We start from the raw sequence: 12,500 nt of genomic DNA on the forward strand, positions 1-12,500 counted from the left end.
GGGGGGGGGGGGGGGGGGGGGGGGGATCGGTATGCGGAAATTTAAGAATTAAATTAATTTAACGATAAGAAATCCTATGAATGTGATGTAATGAATGTGGTTTGGACGTATGATATCGGTGTTCATTTAAGTATAGTCGGCGTCATGTACGCTGTATCATTCCCGAGACGGAAAATCACACGATTTTCAGCCTTATGTGTAACGCATAAATCGCATAGATAATTCTAATTAATAAATCTAATAATGATGGGGTTACAGTGGTTTTAATTATAGTGGTTTTGGCTTCAATTCTATGTAGGTAAGGCTGAAAATTGTATAAATCTCGATCTAGGGAATGGTAAATATTTGACTGTACTTTCATACGAACGTACACACACGATAGGTAATACGCAACGCTCATTTGTATCGACATTTTATTAATGTACAAATGAACATTGACTTTAGAAACATCCTACACTACGTAAATATACTGCACGATATATGGTATCGGTCAATATGATATTTGCGCAAATCCCAACAGTATAGATAGCAATACTGAATAAAGTCCTCTTATGATTGTACGAGATTGTATAATATATAACATGAACCATAAACAATCGGATATATTTCGTGCACAATTACTCGTTTTACGTGTAAATTACTCGCCTTCGTTAGAAGAAAATAAAATCACTTGAACGAACGCATAGGAGTGCTTATTTCAATACACAGTCAATTCAACGTTCAACGTCAATTCGACCATGGATCTGTATGTACAATTTGCGTCATTCGATTAAGGAGAATCACGAATTCGGCGTCACGACGCGAACATTCCTATCGAACGAATGCAAGTGACATTAACGATGCATAACTATCACGCCTTGCATCGGAGAGATTAAAACCGGTATAATTCCTCTAAGTCATCAATTGAATTATACCGCTTTTATCTTATAGATAAGAAGAGTAGGATAGAAGATCTTATAGATAGAGCATCTCAACAAAAAAATCGGGGAGCTACTTTTCCCTCATAAAAATCGTCCAATCTGCCTTGATACCTCCATAAAATACGGAAAAATGAATCCTTGCCCTGTACATGGATTCTTTCTTTGGCCAACCATTGCAAGCGTAGCCGTTGTCATTCACAAAGCTCTCGTTCACTATTAAGCGAATAATGCTAATTAAAATTTAATTTTGACAGCAGAAATCCAATATCCAATATCTTCCCCTGTTGTCTACGGCCATGTGATCTTCTGACGCTTCTTCATTAATGATTCCTGCAGCAATCAAATACACACACACAACCAATTATTAGTATTACAAATTGAAATCCTGTACAAATCATAGATAAGTGTGGTGAAAGTGGTAACTTGTTACCTCGTTTTGTTCATCACATCTGCGTTTGTTGATACCGTTGCATGCAGTTTCCACCTTCGGCGTAGAAGATAACCGAATCTTTTTAGGCATTGATCTTTGATCGTTAATTAGAGGTTTTAACCTATCCTCCTCCAGCTCTGACAATTGTGGCATTCTTTTAGCTCCTTTGCTTGTGTTTAAATTACACATATTGCTATCCATGAAAGGAATTCCAATTGTAACAAGAGCGATATTCAAACAGATGTTATATACATATATTACACCCGTGATACTGTTTTTTTTTTCTTTAACATAATATAATTTTATAGATAAGAAATTCTCACCTTACAGCTCTAACAGATTCCTCTGGCGTCATATCCACTTCGGCATCCGGAGCCTTGGCATTTCCTCCGCGCTGCCGCTGAGGTAGCGGCATAGCAATTCGCTTGTATATCTCCAACAGTTCGTTTCTACATAATTTTTCCAATTTGAGGACATCGATGCAACTCTATGGGAGAAGTGACGCATTAGTCGGACACACAATTCGAGAGACAGATAGAGGAGGCCGTGAACTTGGTCAATGTATCGCGTTTGTAAACACAGCTAACCTACTTAACTTACATTCTTAAGGAGTTCGCGGAGCTGGTACTCCGACAAGAGTTCCGGGTGTGTGAGTTCGTGCGAGCCCAACCTCGGCATTCTCGTGCACGCTTCGTCTCGCTTCGGAGGAAAAACTCGCGAATAGTCTCGCGAATAACATTTCACGAGAATTGCACGTCGGCCGCTTTATCAGGCCGTCCTTATCGCCGCGATCGAACGCTCCTTATCGCTATAATCGAGTCGCGTGAAAAGTATGCGCAACTCTGCACGCATCTTTGTCCCCTCGCAGCAGGTGTTTGGTATTGTTTCTGAACAATACAAAGTACGTTCAGTCCGTCGTCACGTTGCAATGTTTGAAAAATATAGCCGAGCCCCGCTGTTACGACGCAAATTGGCCGACTTGCCGTTGAGTCGCACCGCTCGAGAAGATCCGACTGACCCGTCGTCGACTCGTACCACTTCCTCGACTCGAGTCGTCGAGACGGTGGCGACTCGTAGCGGATAATTTGAACCATCCCGCCTTCGCGCTCAAATTAGCTCAAATGGCTCATAACCAAAAAAAGGGCTGCAACCGGAATTATCGTGTAAGAATATTGAAAAAAAAATTGATTAATTTAATTTAAAGGCCAACTCAACACGCTACCCAGGTAATTTTTTGTTTTTTTCTCTTTAAATATAAAAATATGCACGCGTAATCACGAGCGTTGATTAAGTCTACTAAGAAAATAAAATTAATGCTTTGATTTTACAGTAAACTACTTAAGGCAGAAATATTAAATGATATCGTCTCAATATTTAGATGTTGTTGAAACATAGATTAAAATTAATAAAATTAGATTGAATGAAATTAAAAATGAAGTAGCCATGTTTGCAGACCGTTTTAAAATAGAGATCGAAATGGTCTCATAATCGATCGGCGATCCTTGAGCGAATGAACAGAGATCAATAATTTCTCAGAGATCTGCCGATTATTCAAAATGATTAAATAATTATTGATTCCAGCAACATATATTATAGAATTATTATGAAACTTGTAATGTTCACTGATTTTTTTTTTTAATAAAAATCACAATCAATCGTTATATAAATGTGTAATTAAATCGTTGAAAGATTTTCAGTTAGTTGTATGACTTATATATATATATCTGTTGTATTCAAATTTTTTATATACACTAGACAATGTTTGAACAAATATAACAGATGAAAATAGGATAAAATAGGTCATAATGGAGTTACTTTCACTTCTAAAACTAACTTTCTTTATTCGCATCATCACTTTATACTCGTTCTTATTGTATCCAATGTGGGATTTGCGTTTTCTCCCTGTTTTTCGCTTTTTTTCGTTCTCTCTCTCTCTCTCTCTCTCTCTCTCTCTCTCATCACCCATACTTTCTTTTAATACCTATGTTACTAAAAACAATCTCACGTACAAAAATAATCATAACAACAATTAGAGACGATAAACAACAAATATTCAATAACATATAATTCACATTCATGGAAAGTAATACACACTCCACTCTCTTTGTATACGGTTCGTATGCAAAAGATGTTAAATCTCATGGTCCTGCATTCCACACACGCTGTACATATCAAAAGGCATTCCTACGTTTTCTTTTTCGTATTTCACTATGTAAAATGATATATCCCCCAAGACCAAAATATCGTTATAGATATGCGGTATGTATATGTAATAGAGAACAATTGTTATATCATGCGGTAAACTATCTGTAATACTCGAAATAGAATATGTTCTGTGTGTGTATGTGTGTTATGATTGTACATATAAAAAGTCTTTTTTTAAAGTATGTATTACAACCTTAACTGGGCATGATATCGATATTTTAGCAACGTGACTCTCTAATCCTCAATACAATAGTTGCAAAGGTCGAACAAAGTTGCTTTCAGGAGGGACTCTCCCTTTCCGGTACTTTGATTATTAGAATATTTTAAATCGACAAAACCGAGACTCTTTTGCTTTAAGCTCCATTATCCTGATACTGTCTCACTTTCTATCGTTTTTCTTTTCTTTTTTTATTCTCTCAATCGTAATGTTTAGTGACTCTTTTATAGGTATCTAATTATCGTCGGTTTCGGTTTTACAAGAGTTCGGTTTTACACAGCTGAAACGTTGAAGTTTACTTGGAATTTGCTTCTGCTTAATCAAACATGCGAAATAATTACCGTACGCATCGTTCGCAAAGAAACCATAACAAAAACACAATGACACTCTGCGGTGAATGGTACGACGATCGCGTCGATCACACAACAACAGGTTGCAGCAATTTCATAGTCATTCTTTTTTTTTACGTTAAAGGTCGAATGTTACGCACGCAATTCGGCATATCTAGCAGCAATGTAACGAATAAACTTCGCAACAATTTACCCCCTTTACCTCGCACTTTGTAACATCCAATGCGTTAATAATGGCGTAACTTCGTGTGCCTCCTTGACCCCGGTGATTAACACCAGTTGATTAACAGTATCACAAACATGGACCTTCGAACATGTAATACAGCGACATTTGGAGAACTCTACTAGATACATTAAGTCATACATTTTTTATATATATATATCTATATATATGTATTATATATATATAGTACTGTACATATAATATTTTCTCCGTGGAAACATTAAGAAAGGAAGTGTAAGTAAAAAGGCACTATTTCTGGGTATGGGAAAGAATTAGTTTCTTTAGGCCTCCCTGAACTCTTCCTACCGAGTACCTTCGCGATCACAGACCTTGCATTAACAGAAGTTACGCCGCCGCGAACGTGCCATCCTCATACCATCGTATCTCAATGTACACACACACTTTTATAAAGTCATAGTCATTATTCACCCACGTCAGAAAACATACGACTTCACGAAAGTAAAATTATAAATAGCCACTCGTAAAATTCATATTGCTCAGGCATACTCAACGAGATACACTGGAAGCATAAACTTATCGTTACATACGTCGCTCTTTACAAACTAGGGTGGAATTATATTATATACGCTACAAAAAACGATGGAATTTCTCGCGCGTATTATCGCATACAGTTGACTAGTCGTGAGAAAAATTATTAATTGGCAAGAGAATGTTCAATTGTTGTTCCGCGCACAGTCGAAGTGTGCCTTTGTGCCGTTTTAGTCGTCGATGAATGTCAGTTCGTCGTAATCGCATTTATGTAAAAACACCGGTGTTGTTATGTTATATTGACTGTCGAGGATGACATCGATTTAACAATCATTCCATTAAACAGGTGTTTCGTGATCAGTCTCTTCGATTCTTCCCAATCTCCAAGCATTCGGGTCTCCTGCCGCTGCAAATCGATAGTAAACCATCGTTTTCACAACTTTCCCCGCAACTTTATCCCGCGAAATTATATTTGAAAGCACATTCCTCCGAGAGATTGCATGTATCTCACTATGTATATAATCGTATTTCTTCTCACTACACATCAATCCATCAAATATTATACATATGTATATATATATATATATATATATTAACAATATTAAGTTAATATATTAGAAGCGAACATAATCTCCTCCCATATTATATCGAAGTCGATCGTAAAATTGAGAGGAACTATAAAAAGCGTAACGCATGCATGAGGACGGTATGATGTAATATTTGAATGCATCGTTTTCCTCTCGCTACCGTGGATTTTCTCGAGATTAAAACATGCTTTTAAGGTAATCACTGTGCTCGATACATGTTCACTCGTAGATGTGTTCTCGCTTCTCCACTCTTCTCGCATACGTCTGACTCTATCATGCGCGAAAAAACAAAAATATTCGAAAGCGTAGAAGAAGAAAAAAAACTCACCTCGAGATACAATACCCAGGAAAAATAATAAATGGTGTTACTCTGTGACATTTTGTGTAATGTATGCGCGCATCCATTGCAGGATCATAACATGTACACCACATACGATTCCGTGCTAGAGCGTTGCAGAACCGGCAGGCATAAGGGATATTACAGCGAGGATTGAACGTTTTTCTCGTACGGCATAGGGGGGGACGTACAGGGTTCGGTGGGAGCACGTAGGTGGTTCGCACGGTGTAAGGTATTGTTCAGTACCTCTTGACTCGTATACAGCAGCGGCATTCTCTCTTCTATCCGAAGCAAAATCAAAGAAAGTTGATGCAAAATTATAAAACGGTGCGGTATAATAAATTCGGGGATACATGTGGCACACATTAACAGTAGCGCCACTGTGTGTCTTAATGCCATAAGAATTGTAAACGTGAGATATGAGATTGTATTACTTTGAAGTGAAAAGAGTGAAGTGTGGTGCATTGGAAAGGTTACGGGAAACAACGGTGTATTCTGTGCCTAGTAAAATCTATCGAGCCTACCCCCGTTCTTTCTTCAATCAACATTTTTCCCTCCGATCGACTACTTGTACCGTGTATTTTTACGTGAAATGTTACCAAACGAAGCCTCGTGGAAATGATCATCGATGTACGAGATTTTAACGCCGTTTTTAACAATGTGGCCGAAAAATACCGGCAAACGTGGTGTGTAAGTAACGAACGAATTCTTACTCACTGTGGAAGTAATATGTTGAAAATAAAGGCCAAAACACTACGGACAAATTATACAAATTAATATCGACAAAACTAGATGCACGCATGCACATGCCTATGTTCTGTGGAAATTATTATATGTGCCTTTTATGTCAACCAAAGAAAGGGATGATAGTTGTTGAAAAAAAAAATGTACAGCACATAGAGATGCGGTCTCTTGTAAGAAGAAATATATGACATATTATGGTAAATTAAAAGGATTGTATCGACGAAAGCAATTCAAAGTAATACAAAAACGATGAGAGTCTCTGTTTTGTACACATTTATACTGTTGAATTCATCAGTAGCAAGAATGACAACTGGACACTGAAGGAGACACGTACCTTGAAGTTGACGACTGATGAGAGCAGTGATGCCTTGACTGTCCCCAGTCTTTTTTACAACAAAAAGCTTCGTATCAGCGTCGTTTTCTAAGGCTCCAATTCCACCCAGACCAATTATCTGTCCATTCTGCTGCTGATGACTGCTGGCAGCCATCGTTTCACTGACCTGTCGCAGGAAAATACGATAAAGTATATTTTATCGAACCGTCTTTCCATCGATCCTTTAATTAATTTTTATCAATGTTATCGTAGAATTTCCTGCGGATTTTTGTCAACCATCCGTCATTGAAACCTTGACAGCAACTTATAAGTGAGACTTTACGTGTGTATGAAAAATATTTATATTGCGTTCTACACAAAAAACTGATACTCAAAATGTCCCATTAAATACGGCGTTCTGCAATTCTACGGATAGAAAATCCGCAGAAATTTCCGCAGCGATGCGGTAAATAAAACCAATACGTATACCTGCATCAATTTCTTAACTACGTCTCTGCCCAGAATGTGATCAAATACCGCTTGCAGGAATTGATCGGTAATTATGCTTAATTTTAGTTTGTCCCTATGCCATAATAATATCCTTGACTCCTCCATAGCTGTTATTGACACCTAAGCAAACACGACGTGACATTGCAATTACTCATGTTGACTTTTATCCGTGATAAGTGATAACTCCGATAAGGAGCACAGATAAAAGGAATATCCAGTAGTGCGCAAAACGAGAACCTTGCTGATTACGAAGAACGTGCCGGTGATAGGTGCGCAATATAAGCCCGACGGCAAATTTACCTGGAAGTACTCGTCTGTCGAAACGCCAAACCATTCCGGAGAATCCAGGAACTGATGTGGGAAGACAATGTGCAACGCTCTCCCATTTTGCGAGACCACTAGCCTAAGAGAGACAGAGAGAGAGAGAGAGGGCGAGAAAAGAAGAAAATAGAATTTTCGGGAACAAGCGGAATTAAGGGGGAAACGACATGAATTTCAAACGGAATCCGGAATGAATTTCGAAACGACGACGCATGCTTACTTTCCCGACAGCACCAACGATAAAGAATCGACCTTGGTCACTTTCTCCTGCGCGTAAACCTCTTGATACTTTAACTGGCGAATGACCTTCATGCAATTTAGCACCCTTCTGAATTGATGACGAGACACCCGTAACGGCTGGAACACTGCGATGTATACCTACGTGACAGAAAATCGAGACCGTGAGACATTTTGATTAACCGTCTGTCGGAAAGCGCGTAAATACACCGACACGTCATCCGAGATTTCTGGCGGAACTTCCACTCGCACTTTGTTCATGACATATCATCGGTTATTTGCGGCCAACGCTTTAATCACTTATATATATATATATATATATAAAGGAGATAATTATCCGCTACGTTAAAGATAGAATAGATAGCAGTTGATCTCAGCCACTAAATTCCACAGCACAACACTCGACTTCGATCACGAACCAAATAGATATATATGTCACTCGTAGAACGTATTTTATAACAGTGCAAAAATAAACGGATAAGGAAACTTTGTATATGATACAAGTGCTGCAGCCAGACAGAAAGCAATTTACATAGAAATCGTTTTGTACCATCACTAATACGCTATGCTACTTTCGGGGAAACGATGTAGTCTATCTATACGCAAGAGATGTATAAGACTCAGTAATTCCAAAGAACATAGATGATGCTCTTATTAGAAATTCTCACATATTCGGTGAGCTATGTATATATGTATATATGTATATGCGTGGGTATATCTACGCGTACGTCTCAAGTAAATTATCTATATTGATTAATATCCTCCCCTTCCTGGCGTTTTTCTCCATCAATCTCGCATATTATTAATAAGTTGGCGACTTATCATCGGCTTGTGCGGTAACGCCCGTGATTCAAAAGGAAATAAACAAACATGCAATAAACTGCCTATAAATTCAACGGAAACTCTATGAGCAAAGTATTCCTTGCTATTCATTCCTCTAATACATACAAAACGAACAAAAGGAACTATTTGGAAAAGAAGAGAAACAAAAAAAACGTTAGACGTAGAAAGAACCTTTTCCAGTCTTAAAAGAATAAATATACGTCTCTCTCCCTCTCTCCGAAGACTTTGAACGTGTGTGTATGTGTATATGTGAGCGCGCGCGTCACATAAGACATTACTCCCTCAAAATCATCACTCGTCTTCTACTTGATCTTCGCTTACCTCTTCGATTTCTCTTGAAAACTTGATAGGCCTGAGCTTGTAAAGAAGCGTGCATACATGGACGAAGTTGATGGCAACAAAGAGAGCATTCCAGAGAGCAGCGTCCAGCCAGCAAGCTATTGTCCAGCCCCACAAAGCAAGAAAGGCACAGCCCACGAGTAGAGTGCACCTTAAATAGAGTACACCATGTATGCCGCTTGGTGCAAGGTGTGACAATAGGAAGAAGGCATTTGCGAGTTGAAAGTAGATGTGGTTCACATAAATTCCTTGATAGGGTTGGCAGGTAAGAGCTCCGTACAGGAAGGTTGGAGGCACTATCGGCGAATGAGGATAACCGGATCCATGGCTGACCACTGACAGTCCAGTACCTAAGGAGAGAGACGAGAGAGAGAGCGTAGCGCTTCGTCGCTGAGCGGAACGGATTCGTTAAACGGATATCGGCGAGCAAAACAAATCATCCGTCATCGCGGGCGAGCATCGTGTTCAAGCTTTAATGTACCCTCTCTATTGTCAGTGGTCACATTCCTGCATTCGTCGTTCTCGTGGTGTGCCGACGTTGGTACCGATATCTCCGACGTGACGGTATTACGCGGGACATTGGACGCGGCCGCATTCGTTAGGCTGGCATCGATGGTGATGGAGGTCCAGTAAAGAAGCACGACCAGCGAAATGGAAGCACCCCAGCCGTCTCGGCTTCCTATCGGGTCGAAGCAGATCCACATCCCCGCATTACCACCAAGCTGGACCAATTTTTTGTTTCACTCTGTAACAAGCCAAGTTTGTTTCATTCGTTTCGCACACCCACACACTTCACGAGGACAACAAGCACACCTGTCCTCTCCGCGACACAACAAGCCGATACGTACATACATATCCCCTCCGTTCTACTCGCGCGACTACTCACATTTCTGTATTACTCTCAGCTAAAATTGGAGCTTGACGACGAGAACCATCTCGCAGACTTCAGATCAAGGAAGGGTATTTGCATTACCAGCGGCTGTGGGAAGACAATGTTAACATCTGTAATGCAAATGAGCGGGCGCTGTATTATTACGCGTACAAGATAGTACACACAGGATGATTAAGCGACCGAGCGGCAGCAGGCACGTGTGTGAAGTGGTGAAATCATCGCTTATAATTAGAAATAATTATGCCGTTTCCCGTACGTATCTCTATCGGTGCTCAAATAAACGGCCTCTCTGATAAGGCCGTCCATCATCGTTATTATTAACGGCGTGGGAAGTGCATTGCGTTTGCCTCGCGGCGGAGGTGCTTGGAAAATTAACGGGGCGAGGAGCGTGAAACGCACGAGTGTTCGCTTTGAAAAATGAGGGATCTGCCATCTATCCGTTTTCTAGTAGTCCCGGTACGCACACTAGCAGCGCGCACGCACACACGTATATGTGCTAACGACTGCTTATATGCTCGTGCAATATATACATGTACCCACAAGAAGTGTTCTTCGACCTGCCATTTTACATCTGACTTTTACCCGACAAAACGACTGCTTCTCTGCGTGGCGGCGGACGGTGGTGAACGCACGCGGCAGCTCCGTCGCATAATCGTCCGCGCATTTCGATCCGTTGAAAGGCGACCACGAGATCGCGGCACATCGCTCGGCGAGCGCATGGAAACCGATGACAACGGACGCGCGCTCTCTCTCTCTCTCTCTCGAGGAGTCTCTCGCGTGCGAACTCACGCGTTCGTTCGTCGCCGTCGGGCCAGATTTCCGCGGAGTTCTCGCGAAAGAGTCGAGCTCCGCTCGTATGTCGAGACGCTCTCTCGTTATTGAGAGAACGTCTCGTCTCTCGAAATCAATAAATAACTTACTCATGGAAAATCGGTGAAGGTGGGGGCGTACGCAAGGCATACAGGTGAGAGGGCGAACGGTGGTGACGGTCGCGTTCGTAAAGAGAAGAAAGGAGAATAATCGTCCTTCTCGTCTTACTCGTCGTCGTCGTCGTCGTCGCTGACGCTGTCGATGGGCTGGCCGTCGTCGTGGGCGCGCGCGTTGCGTGGAAACAGAAACCGAGAGAAAGAGAGATGATCGTTGCGATCGCGCCACTCTCCTCGCTCTCTCGCTCGCTCTCGCGCGCTCACCCACTCGCTCGTAACGGAAACGTCAAACTAGCGCGGCGCCGAGCGACGTCGCGGAGTTAACGGGTCGGATTCACCGCGCCGAGCTACCGGGAGCGAGAGGGGGAGGCGTGCGCGCGCGCGCGGAGGAAGCGAGAGATAGAAAGAGAGAGAGAGGAGAGGACTCGAAAATAGGCCGCTGTTGACGGAGGGGCACGTTTCGTTCTGCAAATTTACGCTCTTCGTCCCTCTCGATACGTCGCTACGACCGAGAGAATCGACACCGGGCAAGCTATCGATTGCTCCGAAGTGTTCCCCGTGCGCGCGTCCCCCTCGTGATCGCGATCGACCACCACCTGTCGTCATCGACGGCGCACTTGGCGATCGAGTTGATCCCGTCCTTCGCTGTGTGGAGTCCTGAAGGCGCGATCTGAAAATGCAGAGGGACGTTTGTGTCGGAAAGTACCTGTACCGAATCTCGCTATTCCCGACAGCAATCAGCTTCGATATCGAATAGCCTACCGGCTAACCTCGATCCTCGGCAATCTCGGCGATTCTCTCGCGGCGTTACCTCTCGAAATTTCAAGCTCCTTCAAATGTTGAAATTCGAACTTCGGCGAAAGTGCATGCGATTGTGTATCGATTCGTATGCTCTTTTTTTTTTTTATCATTGGTCGATTTCCCGATCGGCCCCGGCGTTATCGAGCTATCGAAGTGGACGAGTGTGTGTGAAGTGAACGTCGCTACCGAACGATATACCGAAGTCCGACGAGAGCGTTCTGAATTGGAGGCGGCATTTTACATCTCGCTTTCCTATGTATTTCGTGTGTCTGTGGCGCGTGAGGAAATATTAATGTGACGAAATGGCGAAGGATTTAATAAATGGTAAATGATTATATGTCAAACAACATTGAATTTGAGGTGCGGGTTGCGCGCGTGTGTCTCGAAATAGTTCTAATGGTTCAAGCGACATCGCGCTTCTCAATTAAAAATATGTTAACATTAATACACATATATCTAAAGTTTAAAGAATTCAAAGTAAGATTATTTCTCTCTTGAATTTGTAGCTGTGAGGGAATCTCTGAAGGCTGACGGGGAACTCGATCGTATAAAGGCAGAGATGCGCACGGAAGTGATAAAACTGCTCGACTGTTCCAGCAAAGACAGCAAATCAAAAACCGTCAAACCCACTCATGATATTATAGTCTTGAATGAACTCGTTAGAGAATACTTGGATTGGATGGGATACAAATACAGCTCCACTGTATTTATTGCAGGTATATATGATTTATTTTTCATTGATTATCTTACAAAATATTATCTTTTATATCAATTTTTGTGTTAACGGAACAAAATGATTATGTAAAATGCAAAGTA

At 41.4% G+C, this 12,500-nt stretch overlaps 3 protein-coding genes across 6 annotated transcripts in view; 1 reads left to right on the forward strand and 2 right to left on the reverse strand.

Moving 5' to 3' along the window:
* The window catches only part of LOC106743379, a 6,809-nt gene extending 4,416 nt beyond the window's left edge, over nucleotides 1–2,393 (reverse strand). Inside the window, exons 1-3 of the mRNA XM_014617166.1 lie at nucleotides 1,951–2,393; nucleotides 1,692–1,837; nucleotides 1,351–1,567 (exon numbers count right to left, since the gene is read on the reverse strand). Coding sequence (XP_014472652.1) covers nucleotides 1,351–1,567; nucleotides 1,692–1,837; nucleotides 1,951–2,028 — 441 coding nt within the window. The 5' untranslated portion in view covers nucleotides 2,029–2,393. The remainder of the gene's footprint in view (nucleotides 1–1,350; nucleotides 1,568–1,691; nucleotides 1,838–1,950) is intronic.
* A 778-nt stretch (nucleotides 2,394–3,171) lies between these two features.
* LOC106743339 (blood vessel epicardial substance-like) lies at nucleotides 3,172–11,141 on the reverse strand. 4 transcript variants are annotated; one of them, XR_001374355.1, is made up of 10 exons: nucleotides 10,878–11,141; nucleotides 9,952–10,044; nucleotides 9,547–9,810; nucleotides 9,048–9,415; nucleotides 7,867–8,024; nucleotides 7,626–7,728; nucleotides 7,305–7,445; nucleotides 6,837–7,002; nucleotides 5,750–6,039; nucleotides 5,154–5,240 (listed from the first exon to the last, which is right to left on the reverse strand). XR_001374355.1 is itself a non-coding variant. In XM_014617086.1 (9 exons), exons 3-9 carry the CDS (start codon nucleotides 9,767–9,769, stop codon nucleotides 5,173–5,175), a joined length of 1,227 nt encoding a protein of 408 aa, XP_014472572.1. In that variant the 5' UTR covers nucleotides 9,770–9,810; nucleotides 9,952–10,067; nucleotides 10,878–11,140; the 3' UTR covers nucleotides 3,172–5,172. The 4 variants fall into 4 exon arrangements, 1 of the variants encoding a protein (XP_014472572.1); XR_001374353.1 differs by having other exon boundaries at nucleotides 9,952–10,067; XR_001374354.1 differs by lacking the exon at nucleotides 10,878–11,141 and adding an exon at nucleotides 10,214–10,644 and having other exon boundaries at nucleotides 9,952–10,067.
* Nucleotides 11,142–11,381: 240 nt separating this feature from the next.
* The window catches only part of LOC106743340 (lisH domain-containing protein FOPNL), a 2,457-nt gene continuing 1,338 nt past the window's right edge, over nucleotides 11,382–12,500 (forward strand). Inside the window, exons 1-2 of the mRNA XM_014617087.1 lie at nucleotides 11,382–12,008; nucleotides 12,191–12,400. Of these exons, the coding sequence (XP_014472573.1) occupies nucleotides 11,987–12,008; nucleotides 12,191–12,400 (232 nt within the window). The 5' untranslated portion in view covers nucleotides 11,382–11,986. The remainder of the gene's footprint in view (nucleotides 12,009–12,190; nucleotides 12,401–12,500) is intronic.

This window comes from Dinoponera quadriceps, unplaced genomic scaffold (genome assembly GCF_001313825.1).
Source record: "Dinoponera quadriceps isolate SergipeBrazil2010 unplaced genomic scaffold, ASM131382v1 scaffold616, whole genome shotgun sequence".
Classification (NCBI taxonomy): domain Eukaryota; kingdom Metazoa; phylum Arthropoda; class Insecta; order Hymenoptera; family Formicidae; genus Dinoponera; species Dinoponera quadriceps.